The sequence below is a fragment of the Hydra viridissima genome, unplaced genomic scaffold (genome assembly GCF_058129835.1).
Source record: "Hydra viridissima isolate aposymbiotic clone 2 unplaced genomic scaffold, HvirCarnegie_v1 scaffold_1, whole genome shotgun sequence".
In the NCBI taxonomy this organism is placed as follows: Eukaryota; Metazoa; Cnidaria; class Hydrozoa; order Anthoathecata; family Hydridae; genus Hydra; species Hydra viridissima.
In genome coordinates, this window is record NW_028324300.1 from 4,186,258 (window position 1) to 4,203,341 (window position 17,084).

Consider the following 17,084-nt stretch of genomic DNA (forward strand, 5'->3'; position numbering starts at 1 on the left):
AGAAGAACCTTTTATGAAAATTTACATCGACCTCAACACCAATTTAAGAGCAAAAGCTAAAAACCCTTTTGAAAAAGAATTCTCCAAGCTGATGAACAACTCCGACTTCGGAAAAACCATGGAAAATATTCAAAAGCATGTTAATATTAGGCTCATCACCACAAAAAAAGAAGCTTTAAAATTGTCTAAAAGTCCTAATTATGAGCGAAACACCATTTTTGATGAAAACTTGATCGCGGTTCACATGAAAAAAACATATCTCTTTTACGATAAGCCTGTTTACTTGGGAATGTGCATCCTGGACATCAGCAAAACTCTCATGTTTGAACACCATTACGACTACATCAGACCAAAATACAACGACCGTGCAAAATTGTTGATGACTGACAGACTCGTTCATTTACGAAATTGAAACTGAAGATTTTTATAAAGACATTGCTGGTGATGTTGAAAGCAGGTTTGACACGAGTGATTCCGACAAAAACCATCCTGCTGTTAAAAATGTTGGGTTCAAAGTGGGTGCTAACAAAAAAGTCATGGCATATTCAAAGATGAGACTGGAGGCAAGCAAATTAAATAGTTTGTAGGACTTCGACTTAAGCTCTATTCTTACAAGATTCTTGAAGAAGAATACAAAAAATGAAAAGGAGTCAAGAAAAATGTGGTTAAAAAACACATCACTCAAGATGAATACAAAGAATGCTTAATAAATAAAAAAGAAAATTTAAAAACCATGAACGTCATACGATCCCATCTTCACGACATTTACACCGAAGAGATTAACAAAGTTGCTCTAAGAGCCAACGATGATAAAAGAATCATCCAAAATGATGGAATCAGCACCTTGGCGATTGGACATTATAAAAACAAACCTTGCCCTGAGCCCTGCTTTAAATTCATGGATTACGATAAAGTATTTGGTCAGGAAGAAATTTAAATCTTACGACAAGAATATTTTAATACTTCGTTGTGGATTATAGCAAGAAAAATTTTATAACTTCAACACGGGAAGAAAGCGCACATTTTTTGAAAAAAAAGGTAATTCAACAAAAAAACACATCAAACTTATTATCCTTAAGTATGGAAAAGTACCAATGCGCCAGAACCGGCACCTCCTAGTAGTACTATATTTGGGGGGAAGTTTCTGCAAAGTGATCCACTGCGTCATTGTTCCAAAAAAAATTTACTAAATCTTTGAAGTTATTTATTTTAACAAAATATGCCAACGGATTGCTAAAAATATACTCTTTTGACATGAAACTCTAACATATAAACAATATTGCCATTTATTAATAAACAAAATCGGTAATTCTACACATAAAATTTACATTTATTTCCGCAGCGTTCTACTTGGTCGTACTAACAGCTATGTAAAAAAGGACATTGAAAGCCAGATTTATCATCAAAGCTTTTATCTTTACAACTTTTCAAGAACACTTTTTATGAAGAAAATAACATCCTTTTCTTCTCAGCCTAGTTACAATTTTATACACTCTCTTCAAAGTAACATATCTGTCTTCTGAAAATAAAATAAATTCAAGGAAAAAACTCAAACAATTGCAATGTCAACTGCAATGAAAAAACATATAACATTTAAAACCTCATGATTGGTAAAAGATATAGGAAAAAGATTCTCCTGAAAATTTAATCCATTACTATATTATTATATTATTCGTGTTGCGATAAGCAAAAGGACAGAAGATAAATTTTTTAAAATATCCCTACTACCGACTTTACAATAACAAAAGAGAACATAATGTATGAGAACTGTAAATATTATTAACAACTAATACAAACAAAAAATCAAGAACAAAAATAGAGAAAAAGTTAGCTAAAATACATAAAAGCAATTCTGAGCATTTTCCTTTTGCTAAACTATTTAACAATAAAACATGAAACGATTAAAGCATTAAAATTATGAAATTTGGTATCACTATCAATAGTTTCATTCATGCTAAGAAAACACCCATTAAACTAAGACCAATTAAATATATAAAACTTAAATAACGTTAAGGCAAATATAATTATAAAATTCACCTTTACACAACAATCCCACATTACAAGGCTGATTTTCAAAACTTTCTCCTGCACAACTAGCATTTAATGTATCTCCTTGACATGTCCTTGTATGAGTTTGAAATGGTGAAACACTGGGATTATACTGACAATATTCAGAGCATGCACTCCACGCACTCCATGCACTCCATGAAGTGTATATACCTACTGAACATAAGATTCCTATTGGTTTGATTGGATTGTTTTGATATTAATACCAGGGCTGTATATGCTATGAGATCATGTGGTCAAGTCTATTCTGAATTCTCAAGATTTGTCTCATTAATGGAAATGCCTAAACCAATGACTGCTAATAATTATAATAAAAATGTTATAAAACTAATGCAGTAAAATTTGTAGCTGAAGACACTATGATGGATGCTGCTCAAGTATTAAAAGACTTGAAGAGTGATCTTATTTTAAATTCCATTCCAGACCATGTGCCCAATATTATTGATGTTGCACTTTTGATGCAGTTGCCCAATTTAAGATTGGTAGACAAGCTAGTGTTTTAGCTTTAGTTAAAATGAATTAAAGACCTGGAAAGATTTGTTAGAAGAATGTTGAAAAGTTAATCAAAAGTGATTATACTTAGCCATATATAAAAACACAGAACGAGCAAAGAAACACAGACAAGTAATTTGTGGAAAAAAGAATAGTCGATTTAAAAAATCTCTTGAAAAAATGCAAAACCCATATCAAATTGGTGCATTTTAGGATTTAATTTTTTTTTATTATATATAGATTTGGATATTTATTTACACTATTTTGAAATTTTTTATGTTTGCATTTTTAAAAGCTGTTTTTCTCAGATGAAGAGTTTTTAAGACGCCGCACTATGAAGCGAAAAGCTTAAAAAGTGGCCATAAGTGGAATTTTTTTAATACACCATTTTCATTAATTTTTTTTTACAACTTATTAGAAAAAACATCAAATTGTAAGAAAAATATATATTTTGGTTCTCTCATGTCTACTATCCTAGTCAGAGAATTGGAACAATAATTTAATTAAAACGTTTATTACTTTACAAAATTTTGAGTTTTGGCCGCTTTTTGACCATTTCGCTTCACTGTGCGCCGGCCAGCGCATCTAAATAACTAAAAGTGGTGTTATGCTAAAACTTTAATTATGAGTTTGTTTGATTTTCTTCTGTGATTTAAACGTGACAGATTTTTTTAAAAATTGATTCCAGCCCTTATCTCGGTCAACAAATTCATAAAATTCGGTCAAGTTTTTTACATATACTTTGGTCCAATATATTAGCCTATTAAAAATTATTATGAAAAATCTGCTTCGTTCATATCACATAACTACCTTGTTAGAACAAGTATGTAAAAAAGATTTTGTTAAAATTGTGTACATCTTTAGATAAATTGGCCTGGGTCTTTCAATATTTTGGTATTTTTGGCACCTGCTATAACTACCATTTTACCTTAAAAAGATTCTAGTTTGTTTTTTTCAGTAAATTTTGTCATTTACTTAATGTATATGAAGTTAAACTTATAAAATATTGATATTTACTCAGAAAAAATATTTCAGGGGTTTTTCACGTTAAAAACCTGGAAGACGAAATGGCTGAAAATATCTACCTTTCTAAATGTTAATGTCAAAAGCCTTCTTGATGCTGTATTCAAATATCCTTGAGATACTTATTATGGAAAGTTTGAAACAATGTAAACCCAACAAACAAATCACAAGGCAACAATACACATAACAAAAAGAAAAAAAATGGTAAACGGTTACCTGGGCAAAACACTCCTGCGTTACAGGCTTGAGATTCATAACTAACGCCTGTGCAACCACCATTTAGTGTATCACCTAAACAGATCCTAGAATGAAACTGTAATGGTGCAATATTGACATTTGATTGACAACTTTCCGAGCAAGTACTCCATGAACTCCATGAAGAATAAGTACCTGTTGAAAGAAAGACATTTTCACTTATCTACATGCAAAACATCAATGAACGTTGTTTCTGCGTGGTATAAACATGCCATAACAGCAAAGTTCTTGCCTAAACAAGCGACATATTGATTGCATAGCTTTTGATCAGTCCTATTAAAACCAACACATCCATTGTAGAAAGGGTTCCACGTAGAATATCCAACACATGACCGCTCTCTGCTCTGATACGGCCCATCACCAACTGTGTTGCAAACGTCTGAACAAGCACCCCAAGTACTCCATGCTGTTAATGTTCCTATAAGAAATCATGTTTTCCGTTCATTAGAAGTCGAGGAAAATACAGCGTGAAATAGCATTACACAAAAACTTAAAACGAAAACTTGTTTGACATAGGAAACCTGGGCAAATAACTTCCACATTGCAGTTTTCACTGCTTGATAACGTCTGACCATTGCAATTGCCACCAAAAGTACTTCCTGTACAAGTGCGAGTTCTTGTGCGTAGGGGTAGAGTGAGATCGAGTTGACATGACCCTGAACATGCTGTCCATGAGCTCCAATCACTGAGAATACCTAAAGCATTATGGTCAGATGAGTCATAAAAACAGAGCAATAGCTGTAAGACCTAAACATAAAAAACGTGCTGCTGCGTTCGTTTAAAAGTTTATCGATACTGTTTTTTTTAGTAAGTATGATTAAAAAACAAGCTGAAATTGGTAAAGACTTTAAGCTTAATGGTATTTACCGTCACTTTTAGTTTTTTACATTCTACAATGAAGCAAGCGTTCAAACATACTCCGCCCGGCAATTTGTCGTAAAAATATGGATTTACCACGTTCAAAGTTTATAAAAAGTACCTGGACATGACACTCGCACATTACAGGTTTGACTTTCGGAACTTGCTCCAATACAACCGGTACCTAATGAATCTCCTTGACATGTCCTTGTGTGAGTTTGTACTGGGGAAACGTTGGGATTCGATTGACAACTTTCAGAGCATGCACTCCACGCACCCCATGCTGAGTAGGTATCTATTGATCAGAAGATTAATTTTTGTGAGAAGCTTAGAAAAGATGCGGGGGAACATTACTATTTACCTATATAATGAGTATAGAAAAGAAGAAACTTTGAATTTAAAAGTTCGTGCCTAGACAACCAACGTTTTGATTGCATAGCTGTTGTTCAATCCTAGTCGCACCAGGACATCCAAGATAGTTAGGGTTCCATGTAGAGTATCCAACACATGAGCGCTCTCTGCTCTGAAATGGTCCATTGCTGACTGATTTACAGACATCCGAACATGCACCCCACGCACTCCATGCTGTTAATGTTCCTATAAGAAATCATGTTTTCCGTTCATTAGAAGTCGAGGAAAATACAGCGTGAAATAGCATTACACAAAAACTTAAAACGAAAACTTGTTTGACATAGGAAACCTGGGCAAATAACTTCCACATTGCAGTTTTCACTGCTTGATAACGTCTGACCATTGCAATTGCCACCAAAAGTACTTCCTGTACAAGTGCGAGTTCTTGTGCGTAGGGGTAGAGTGAGATCGAGTTGACATGACCCTGAACATGCTGTCCATGAGCTCCAATCACTGAGAATACCTAAAGCATTATGGTCAGATGAGTCATAAAAACAGAGCAATAGCTGTAAGACCTAAACATAAAAAACGTGCTGCTGCGTTCGTTTAAAAGTTTATCGATACTGTTTTTTTTAGTAAGTATGATTAAAAAACAAGCTGAAATTGGTAAAGACTTTAAGCTTAATGGTATTTACCGTCACTTTTAGTTTTTTACATTCTACAATGAAGCAAGCGTTCAAACATACTCCGCCCGGCAATTTGTCGTAAAAATATGGATTTACCACGTTCAAAGTTTATAAAAAGTACCTGGACATGACACTCGCACATTACAGGTTTGACTTTCGGAACTTGCTCCAATACAACCGGTACCTAATGAATCTCCTTGACATGTCCTTGTGTGAGTTTGTACTGGGGAAACGTTGGGATTCGATTGACAACTTTCAGAGCATGCACTCCACGCACCCCATGCTGAGTAGGTATCTATTGATCAGAAGATTAATTTTTGTGAGAAGCTTAGAAAAGATGCGGGGGAACATTACTATTTACCTATATAATGAGTATAGAAAAGAAGAAACTTTGAATTTAAAAGTTCGTGCCTAGACAACCAACGTTTTGATTGCATAGCTGTTGTTCAATCCTAGTCGCACCAGGACATCCAAGATAGTTAGGGTTCCATGTAGAGTATCCAACACATGAGCGCTCTCTGCTCTGAAATGGTCCATTGCTGACTGATTTACAGACATCCGAACATGCACCCCACGCACTCCATGCTGTTAATGTTCCTATAAGAAATCATGTTTTCCGTTCATTAGAAGTCGAGGAAAATACAGCGTGAAATAGCATTACACAAAAACTTAAAACGAAAACTTGTTTGACATAGGAAACCTGGGCAAATAACTTCCACATTGCAGTTTTCACTGCTTGATAACATCTGACCATTGCAATTGCCATCAAAAGTACTTCCTGTACAAGTGCGAGTTCTTGTGCGTAGGGGTGGAGTGAGATCGAGTTGACATGACGCTGAACATGCTGTCCAAGTGCTCCATTCACTGAGAGTACCTAAAGCATTATGGTCAGATGAGTCATAAAAACAGAGCAATAGGTGTAAGACCTAAACATAAAAAACGTGCTGCTGCATTCGTTTAAAACTTTATTTATACTGCTTTCTTTCTTTTAACGTGTTTCTAAAATAAGCTCATGTTGGTAAAGTCTTTACTCTTAATGGCATTTACTTTTAGTTTTAAGTCTTTACTTCCTACAAAGATGCAAGCATTCAAACTTTAGACGTCCAATAGCATGTTGAAAACTTTCGGATTTATCACGTTTAAAGGTTTATAATATTTTCCTGGTTACGGTACTTCCACATTGCAGACTTGATTTTTGGATTTTGCTCCAATTTAACCGGCGAAAGAAAAGAACTTTTTTTTCATTATATATGTAAAATCTCGAGGATTAAATTAACTGAGCGTTTGGAGAGACAATATATTTAAACTTGTATAAATCCAAGAGTGTCTATGCTGCTCCACTAACAGAATATATAATAAAAATGAAGTCTGTGTAGAGCACGCACCAATAAATTGACCATTAACAATAGTAATAATAATTAAGTTACAATTACCACATTTAACAACATCCACATACAATAATTAAATAATAAACATTACTTTTAACATGCTTCTTAATAATTAATTTTTTACTGTCACTTTTAACACATTTCCCCCTGTTGAGTTGTCAAAAATATTTGTCTTTTAATTGCCTAGACATTGTCCGTCAAGAGCTGCCTGTCGGGTTGGACGTTTATTAATTGACCTGAGCGCCGCATCATTCTGCCCAATCTCGGTTTCAACTGCATAGACATTTTTCTTCGAACTATCTTTATCTTTGTTATCTTGTTCAATATTGCATAAAACTGTTTTCAGTTTTTCATAAGTAACGAGTGATTTTCCCATAACCTTCAATAGTGGTATCTTAACTGATCGTACTAATCTTTCATAAAATCCTCTCCACCAAGGGGAAGCAGGTAGGATGAATTTTTGAATGATCTTTTTATTTAAACAAAACTTTTTTACTTCAATCGATTTAAATGTTTTAAAATTGTCACAAGTAATGTTATCAGGTATGCCGCTGCGTGCAATAAAGCGTTTGAGTGTTCGGAGGAAAGCAGGGATCTTCATGTCAGGAGTTAATTCCAGATGAGCAGCCCGACTAGACGCACAGGTCAAAAGTCAAAACGTAAACCTTAGATACAGCATCAGTTTTTAAACAACTTTTCACATATAAGGGTCCAGCAAAATCTACACCAACAGCTTGAAACGAAAACATAGAAACATTAACACGATAATCAGGTAAGTCAGGTGTTGGGGGAAGCAACATTGTTCTTCCCATAATCTTCTTGCAAATAACACACTTACGCAGAACATTCTTGACAGTTTTTCTTCCTTTAATAATCCAAAACCTTGCTCTAATATGACTTAATGTCATTTCAATGCCATGATGCATAACACGTTCATGGGCGTCACGAATAATTAATACCGTAAAATAACTATGTATTCCATCACGTAAAATAATCGGATATTTTCCATTACAACTCAGTATCGAATTTCCAAATCGTCCTTTTAATCGCAATATATTTTGTTTGTCAGTAAACAACTTCAGGGATGAACTTAGCTTCTTGTAGTTATCTTGATTCCGTAAATAAAACTTTTCAACTAATAACCATAAATTAAATGCCATATCATACTCATCAAGTGTTAGCATGTTTTCTTTAATTATTCGATTGTTCTTCTTAATTGTTTTTATCAAATTACTTGCAAATCTATTCACATATCCAGTTACCATTATAAGTCTGTTCAATGTGCTATACTTCTTAATATCTATCAGAACACCAATATTACCACTACTAGCAGCCTCAACCATATTTACTCTAATCTCATTTATCCTATCTACACCCTTCGACTCAATCAGATTTTCATCCACATTCAAACTATTCTCTCCATCAAACAATCCTACTTCAACCTTCTCCTCACATAAAAATTTAGGTCCAAATAACCAACTATCACTCAATAGCTTAAAACAAAACATACGAGTTGGAATATCTGCTGGATTCTCCAATCCTGCTACATGCCTCCATTTCTCCCTCTCAAGCTCTTTCCTAATCACAACCACACGATTTTCAACCCAAGGTTTCCAATTTTTCTCCTTCCCTTTAATCCACAAAATCCATGTAACTCTGCCGAAATTATTCTCTCCTCAACTCTAACAAACGCAAATCTCTTTACTCTTAAAACACTCAACTCCTCAACATTTCTCAATAATTCTTTCCACTTAAACTCAATCTCTCCACTCACACTCGCATCCCACTCCCTTTTCTCTACACAAAATTTGAAAAATTGTTTTTAGTCTGGCTGTTATAGGAGAAACAATGCCTAATGGATCGTAAATTGATGCCGAAATTTTCAAGATATTCCTTTTTGTTGTTTTAAGTTCCCGTGACATTTTTATAAAGTCGTTAAATTGAAAAATAAATTCATCATTTTTCGAGTCCCATTCAATTCCTAAAACTCTTTTATACTCATGATCACTTTTATCCAATTCTGTTTCTAAGTAAGTACTATCATCAAGATTTCTCATTGAACTTTTTATTTCCTTATTTCTTATCATTTTCTCATAAAAATCAAAATAGTTTTGTAGTTCTTGGCTGTTTGTTTTCCATTTCCTTAAATTGAAACCACCTTCAGACATACATGTTTTAGACTTTTTATAAAATTCTTTACCCTTCGTTACACTTTCCGTTCCAGATGTGACATCATCAACGTATAAATCTTCAGCGAATCTTTTTACAAACTTTCCATTAAATTTTTCATTTTTTTTAATGTGATGTCTTATTGTTCCATTTAATAAAAAAGGGCTACTAGTCAGTCCAACTATTACTCTTAAAAACCTATAAACGATCAATTCTGAGTCCTGTTTTGCGTCCACGTTTTTATACCAGAGAAATCTTAAATAATCATTATGCTCACTAGAAATTTCTACATTTATGAAAGCTTGTTTGATATCTGCTAATATGGCAATATAATTTAATCGGAATCGCAGTAGTACATCAAATATTTTGGATAATAGATTTGGCCCTGAATAAAGACAATCATTCCTAGGACAATCCATTGTTAGAACAGGAAGCATCAAATACTGCTCTTATCTTAGTAGTTTCCTTATCTTTTCTTACAACTCGTCGCGTTGGTTTGACAAGGTTCTAACTGATCTGCGAAGAGTTTTGAGTAAATCAATTTTAAAAATTGTTATGTTCCTACCATTAAAAATTATCAAAATCTATCGATAATATTTTTTACTCATGATAACATAAGCATTTGCTGTAAGTATTATTAATTTTTGTTAAGAAATGTTTCACTCTTAATAGAAAAATGAATACCCCCAAAATGCAGTTAGAACCTTGTCATAGTGAAATAATCATATTCTCACTATGACAAGGTTCTAACTGCTATTTAACGGTAGTTAGAAATATGTTAGTTACTTTAAAGTTTGTGACTGAAGCAGTTAGTTACTTTAAATTTTGTAACTGAAATAATAATATAATAAAAAGCTAATTTTTATAAATTAGATTATTGTTTCAGTCACAAAACAAGGTTACAACATTTTGTTTACTCATTTTTCTTAAATTAAGTACAACCCTTAAAAGCTTTTCATGTTTATGTTCTAGGTGAAGAACAACTCGATAGTAATCTCTGTCCTCGAGAGGAAAAAGGGAAATGCAGCTTTTATATCTTTTCTTTTTAAGTCTACAAGTTCATTTGTATAATTTTGAATCATGGCTAGATTTAAAATGTATAATGTGAGATGTATGAGTAAATATTAGAACAGCGACGTTAGAAAGGAACTGACTTGTAATTAAACAGCTTTGCTGTTACTGAATACTCCTTGAAGTCACGTGGTTTCATTTGAATGATACGACAAAGATTTTTTCTGTTAACTTGTTTCAACATCCTTATCAATCCAATTGGACTATAAAAATCAGTTTTCCTCATGAGCTTTTCAACTTCCTTATGGGCATGATTCACCTCTTGGGCGCATGAATGACCTGAAGGGAATATTTCATAGTAATTGAGTTAATTTTAGGATTGTCTCTTAAAAAATGTAACACAGCATTTGATAATATATTATTCTGATTTTGAGGAACGCAGGAGTTAGACCAAGTAATTAAGTCACTTACGTCGTTTTCCTCTGCCACATCACTCAAAATTTTGCAAAAGGCACTGGCAAGATTATTGCCACTTCTTCCCGCCATTGATTCAGTCCATAATGCACAGTACACTTTTTTGGTTGTTGAAAAATAAGCTGTCAAATTATACACGGTTTGCTTTCTCAGATAAAAAAGGGAACTAATTTCTGCATGCGAAGTCAAAATAACATTTTGAAGGTCAAAAAGTAAAACCGGAACATTTTTATCTTTTTTTTCTTTAGCACTTATATCTCTCATTTCTTTTTTAAAAACTTGATGTCTTTCAAAGTCTTCTCTCAACATTTCAGACATAGTATCAGTGTTTTCAGCAACTTTAATCTTCTCACAAAGGTCGTTGGGTCAACATTTTCGTTTATACATTTCGCTTTGTAAAGATTATATATTTTTTTAAATATTATGGTGTGACTCAAGGTATTCTCTATTGGTACTTACACAACAATGTGACTCAACTGTTGGAAAAGATTTTATGTGATCCCTAGCTGAGTTGGTGTACGTTTTGGTGCACTGTGCGTTTGCATTTCATTATTTTACCTCGTAGATCTTGTGCAGGAGTATTTGTTTCAAATCTTTGGTAAACTAGCTTTTGTGAAATTGACAGTGTAGTTAGGTAAAATGTTTTGGAAACACGGACTTTTTCTCCTTTTACATGAAAAAAATATCTATAGGCTTAATTCCTTTTTGAAAAAGTTTGTTTTTCAGCGTGGTCATCAGTTTTTATTTGCATTTTCACTACAATTGTTTTCTTCGTGGTTTCTCTTTTAACTACGTAGCCTGGTTTTTATTATTGATACAAAAACGTTTTATTATAAGTTGTTTAAATTTTAATATTACTGATGTTTTTTATTTAACAAGTTAAAATAGTTGCATCGGTGTCAAATAAGAACACTTTTTGTTGATTTTTAGACCTACTTTTTATATGATTTTTGATGGGTATAAAACTCTCTATCATAATATTTAATAAAAACCAGCAAGAGGTTATGAAGTTATTGTTAGTTAGAACCTTGTCAAACAAAATATTAGTTAAATAAAGTTGCAGATAGAATTTTGGCACTTAAGCAGTTTGCTTGTTTTGCGCTATATCGCTGTAAATTTCAGTTTATTTTGTTCATCATGATTTAAATAGTCTAATAAAATGATTAAGTCAATTTTGGCAAAAATGTCATTTAGAACCTTGTGAAACCAACGCGACGAACTGACCTGTGTGCTAGGTAGTGTGCTTTTCCTGGTTCCTCAGCGATTTCATTATCCGGAACTCTTTCAATAATTTTATTCTTTTCGTATTCTTTAAAAATAGCGTCATAATTACTTCACAAATTCTTATCACTCAATTGACTCCTTAACCTATTAAGTCTAATCTCACAAATTTTATAGTTACCTGGTAAACAGTCGTGATCTAGTTTAAAAGGAAGCTTAGTTACGTATCTCTCACCGTGCATAATATCATTTTCGAATTTATGTATCACACACTCATCAGTGGATTCCATTTTCTCCACACTCCAAAATTTTTGTAAATCACTTCTTAGTTCATCAATCTCACTGCGCACATCTTCCACACTCCCTATTAAATTAGCATCAATGCGTAAATTCATGATTACTTTTTTATTAACATTATTTACATAAGGCATTGGGCCACTTAACACCCATCCTAGAACATTGCATTGAAAACATCAATAGTTAGAATGACAAAATTTTGATATATGACCTAATTTTAAACAGATGAAACATCTCTTTTGCTTTTTTAGAATTTCAATTCTGGAATCTAAATTCGTTACTTTTAAACAGTGAGAAGGCTTATGGTTTTCTGAACAATATACACATTGTAAGATTCTTTGTTCTGGTGCTCTTCTATTTTGTGTATGAAAACCTGATGTTATAAAGTTATTTTTGTTTCTATAATTATGAGAAGAATTTTGCTGTGCATTTTTGTTTAAAGAATCGTATTTCAAATTTTTATGTTCATTTTTATCATAATTTGATTTTAAAAGATATTTTGCACAGCACTCTTTAGCTTGTAATTCTTCATTGTAATATTGTAAAAGTCTATCTAAAGTCCACAACTCTCCGGAAAATTTTCTAGAAATTAAAATTGAAAGTTCATCAGGCAGTTTCTCCTCAAGGATAGGAATTAACAAACAGCTGTAAGTTGTTGTTTCTATTTTTAGAGATCTAAGATTACGTATGGCCGGACAAATATTTTTTTAAATAGTTAAATCGATTTATATCATTTAAACCTTCATGCCTATGAATTGATAGATTAAATTGATCCCAAAAACTCTGCCAATCTAAGGGATTCCCATTAAAAACTTGCAATTCTAACTTAGGTAAAATACACTTTGATTCATTTAAGCTTTTAACAGAATCTTTATCTGACTCATTTATTTTTATACTTTTTAATTTTAGTGTCACTCCAGCCATTAACTCATGATAACACTCAACTACTTTCGCACTCTCCAAAACGTCATTTTCAATTTCCTCTTGATCTTAGTTATTTAATATTTCCTCATCAATATTGTTTAATCTCTCATAACTCTCGCTTAAATCATTTTTTAAACCTATTAATTTTGTATAGTTTAAATCCTCACTCTCTAATTCCTCTCTTATTTCGCTCAACAAATTTCAAAAACTTACTCGTAACGCTCTCCTTCTTGCTACTTTCCTTCCTAACGCGGCTGCCATTTTTAAATAAATATGCACAACAACTCAGAATAAATTCAAATTTTCGTCACAATCAACACCTTCAACAATTAAATTCTAATTCTATGAAATCTTCCCAAACAAAATTACAAATAACAAACTCCACTTACTTAAATGTTCAACAACTCAAACTTTACTTAACTCTTGATAAACTTCTTTCTTTAATCATTTAATTCGGTAACTCTTCATAGTTTTTCATCGGGCGCCATGTAAAAAAACTGAACGTTTGGAGAGACAATATATTTAAACTAGTATAAATCCAAGAGTGTCTATGCTGCTCCACCAACAGAATATATAATAAAAAAGAGGTCTGTGGAGAGCACGCACCAATAAATTGACCTTTAACAATAATAACAATAATTAAGTTACAAATACCACATTTAACAACACCCACATACAATAATTAAATAATGAATATCACTTTCAATATGCTTCTTAATAATTAATTTTTTACTGTCACTTTTAACAATTTAAGAAGAGGTGCTAATATGGTATTAGCATTATGCAGCACACCGTGACAATCTCAATGCTGAGACAATACTAGATATTTTAGTTGACTTGAAGAATAAAGTTTTTGTTTAACCTCTAAAAATGTATTATAGACTCGGAAAGTAAATGTTTTCCAAATAATTAAATGCAGGTCAATAGATCAATGAAAATTCAATTGAATCAACAAACATATTTTATACTCTTAACAGAAAAGTTGTTTGCTGTCTTTTATTTGTCATATTGTTTCGTCGCAGTGTTAGTAGACGCATCTGAGTTTTAACATTAACTTTATTATTTCTAGAAGGTTTTTATAAGATGCCAATGGCACCCGCTGAATGACAGAGAACAAATTTTAACAAATCTTTTAGCTATTGCATTAGATTAAATGTAATGGCTTTGCCCAAATGCAGCAATAATGATTAATCATTTTAAGTTTTACGTTTACTCATTTACCAGATTGTCAAGTTTATATTTCTACCAAATTATTGTCCATTTATCAAACAGAATAATGGGAATAAATTTATGTGTTTTAAGTATGCAAAACTATAAGAACGACATTTCAAATGATATTCTTTCTATTTCATAGATAATTGTTTAAAATTGCGTTAAAGTTTGCAGGTTGGAAACTGCTATTCAGCCAAATTATCAGCTCACGTAGTAGTAAAACACAATGTGGATTGTTGCTTTTTTCTCAAATTGAAATCTCTCTTCATAAATCCATTTATCATATTCACCGACTAATTAGCAAACTCCACTGGTAGTTCAGCTTCTACATGCTTGTAGGAGTTAAAAATTTACTATTTCTTCTTTACTTTATAAGTTTTCTTTCTAAGTTTAGGTATGGAAGAGAAGCTTGTTTTCTCTAAATTACTTAACATATTTTTCGTATTAAAAACACTGCGAAATTGCTCTGTATAATCTAGCTCACTCTAGATTATCTTTCAGAAAAGTTTGAAATCAACCGTAATAAATCATTTAAAAGACATAAAGAAATTATAAATTACATACAGTGATAGCAAAGCTGCTTTAGGTATTAATGTTCTGAGAGATGTTAATTGCAAACTCTTCCATTAATGATTTTGTAAAATGTTGTTTGAGATGCCCAGTTTCAAAGTGGTTTAATAATTTTATGAATAATATTTTTGAGTCTTTTTTTGTTGGAATTACGATTTTTTACATATTTTTTTTACGAATTCAGGTTTTCATTTGTGATTTAAAACAAGCGAATGGGCTAGTTCTGGAATCTTTTATACTTTAAATTATTTTTTTTATTTTAAGAGTTTCTATAGTATAAAATGAGTAAAAGTACATAATTCGCAGTTTGAAAATAAGTTAACAAATAAGATAAATTATTTATTAGTTAGTTCAATTAAATATTTGTGTTCAATCAATTTTATGAAATGTAATATAATCCTCTGGTTTTTCCCTGAACATAACTCAATTTAGTAAACAATCCTAAAACTCTTTATAATAAAAGTTTTTTATCAAAAAATAGTTTGTACTTATAGTATTTTAGGGTTTCGATGTTTTTGTACTAAATTCTTATAAACATTTTTCTTACATAAAAAAAATATTTAACTTTAAATATCGGTTTCTTCCATAAATCTCTTTCATTATTATATGAGAAATCGTAAATTCTGAAGTTTATGTAAAATGTTTTTTAAAAAAGTCTATGTATGTTCCAAACAGCTTTGTTTATGTTGCGATTATGATTCCTTTTTAGCATAAACTTTTTCCTAATAATTTGTTAATTAAATAAGTTTAACGCTTGCAACTCTTAACGGTCGATAGTTGGTGGTTTACTATCTGAGAAGGTTTTCCTTTTGCATATGACAGATTCAATATGTGTCGAATGGATATTCAATATAATTTTATCTTTTAAACTAATTTTAAACCTGTGGCAAGCAAAAGTTAAGGGTTCTTTGAATTTTTTTTCTTCACTATTTCTAGGAAAGTTGAAAGAAAATGTTCTAAGATATTCGAGGTGTAGCATTTTTATTTCTCCAATCTAGTAACTCTGCATTTCTTAATTTATAAATTTTATAGTTATTATAAATTACATATTTCACTTCTTCTATTATACTTAACGAAAAATAGTTAAAAATTTTTTACCTGCAAACATTTAAAAACAATATTTTGCAGCTGGAGCAGTAATCTACAACCAGCATTTAACTTTTCGTAAAGTTTAAAATTATCACAAACAGAATTTTAAGTCTAAATCGAATCATAAAAGCCTACCTTTCGAAAGAGGAAAGGAAGAAACTAACAGTAAGGCAAACAAGTACATCATTTTGGCTATATCAAAAATTTCAGAGAAATTCAGTTATTTATATTTCTTCAAACATGTATGGTTGTATAAAGGTTTTTTGTTTAGAAAAATTTCAAACTTCAAAGAAATTCCGCTTACCATTAAAGTAAAATCAAAACTTTGTGAATTATCTTTTTTAAGAGGAAAAGCATCAGCGTTTGCCAATGTGAAGCTCACTCCACTTAGAGGGCAAATTTTTAAGTTACCCGTTTTGCAAGTCTCAATTTCTGCAGCGAACAACTCAAGTTTTGAATTTTAAATCTTATCTATTGAGGCTAAAAGAAATATAATAAGGTTTAGGTTAGAAATAGTACGGAAAAGGTCGGAAAACACAACACAACAAAATCGCAAATGGTTTGACAAACATTAAGTTTAAAGTACCTGAAAGAGATCGAAGAGCAAAATTGAATCCTAAACTGTTTTTACTTTAGGATTCGGTTCTGACTAAGAACCTAATCTTGTTTATTTAATTGAAAAACTTTTAAAAGGTGATTCCTAACTTTTGAGGAACTTTGTTTTAACCTCTTAAAAAGATATTGCTTCTCTCTTCAAGATCGGCGTCGAGTAAGTGATTGAAAAAGAAGAAATAAACTGGTTTATAAAGCAACAATTAAAAATCTAATGGCGAGAATGGGGGATTATTCGCTATGGAGTTTTAGAGTTTTTTCTTTTTTGTCAAAACAATATGGATTTGAAAAAAGGTGATCTCTCTTCCAATAGTTTTTTAACAAACAATCCTTTTCTATTGAATACATTTCATAAACTACAATTGTTTTAAAAGACGATTATATC

The 17,084-nt window shown here is 31.8% G+C and overlaps 1 protein-coding gene across 4 annotated transcripts; it reads right to left on the reverse strand.

Moving 5' to 3' along the window:
• Positions 1-1,191: 1,191 nt before the first annotated feature.
• LOC149892957 (properdin-like) lies at positions 1,192-16,885 on the reverse strand. Of its 4 annotated transcripts, XM_090083065.1 has the most exons (14): positions 16,674-16,885; positions 16,392-16,567; positions 16,223-16,279; positions 6,433-6,606; positions 6,144-6,329; positions 5,854-6,027; positions 5,396-5,569; positions 5,107-5,292; positions 4,817-4,990; positions 4,359-4,532; positions 4,070-4,255; positions 3,799-3,972; positions 2,038-2,220; positions 1,192-1,519 (listed from the first exon to the last, which is right to left on the reverse strand). In XM_090083065.1, exons 3-14 carry the CDS (start codon positions 16,272-16,274, stop codon positions 1,428-1,430), a joined length of 1,929 nt encoding a protein of 642 aa, XP_089939191.1. In that variant the 5' UTR covers positions 16,275-16,279; positions 16,392-16,567; positions 16,674-16,885; the 3' UTR covers positions 1,192-1,427. The 4 variants fall into 4 exon arrangements, with proteins under 4 accessions (XP_089939191.1, XP_089939196.1, XP_089939201.1 ...); XM_090083070.1 differs by lacking the exon at positions 16,223-16,279; XM_090083075.1 differs by lacking the exon at positions 2,038-2,220.
• Between the last annotated feature and the right edge of the window lie 199 nt (positions 16,886-17,084).

Coding starts and splice junctions, on each gene's coding strand:
- LOC149892957 (XM_090083065.1), bottom strand. CDS start 16,274: ATGATGTACTTGTTTGCCTTACTGTTAGTTTCTTCCTTTCCTCTTTCG. Junction 6,330..6,432: donor TGTGGAAGTTATTTGCCCAG/GTTTCCTATGTC, acceptor GATTTCTTATAG/GAACATTAACAGCATGGAGT. Junction 4,256..4,358: donor TGTGGAAGTTATTTGCCCAG/GTTTCCTATGTC, acceptor GATTTCTTATAG/GAACATTAACAGCATGGAGT.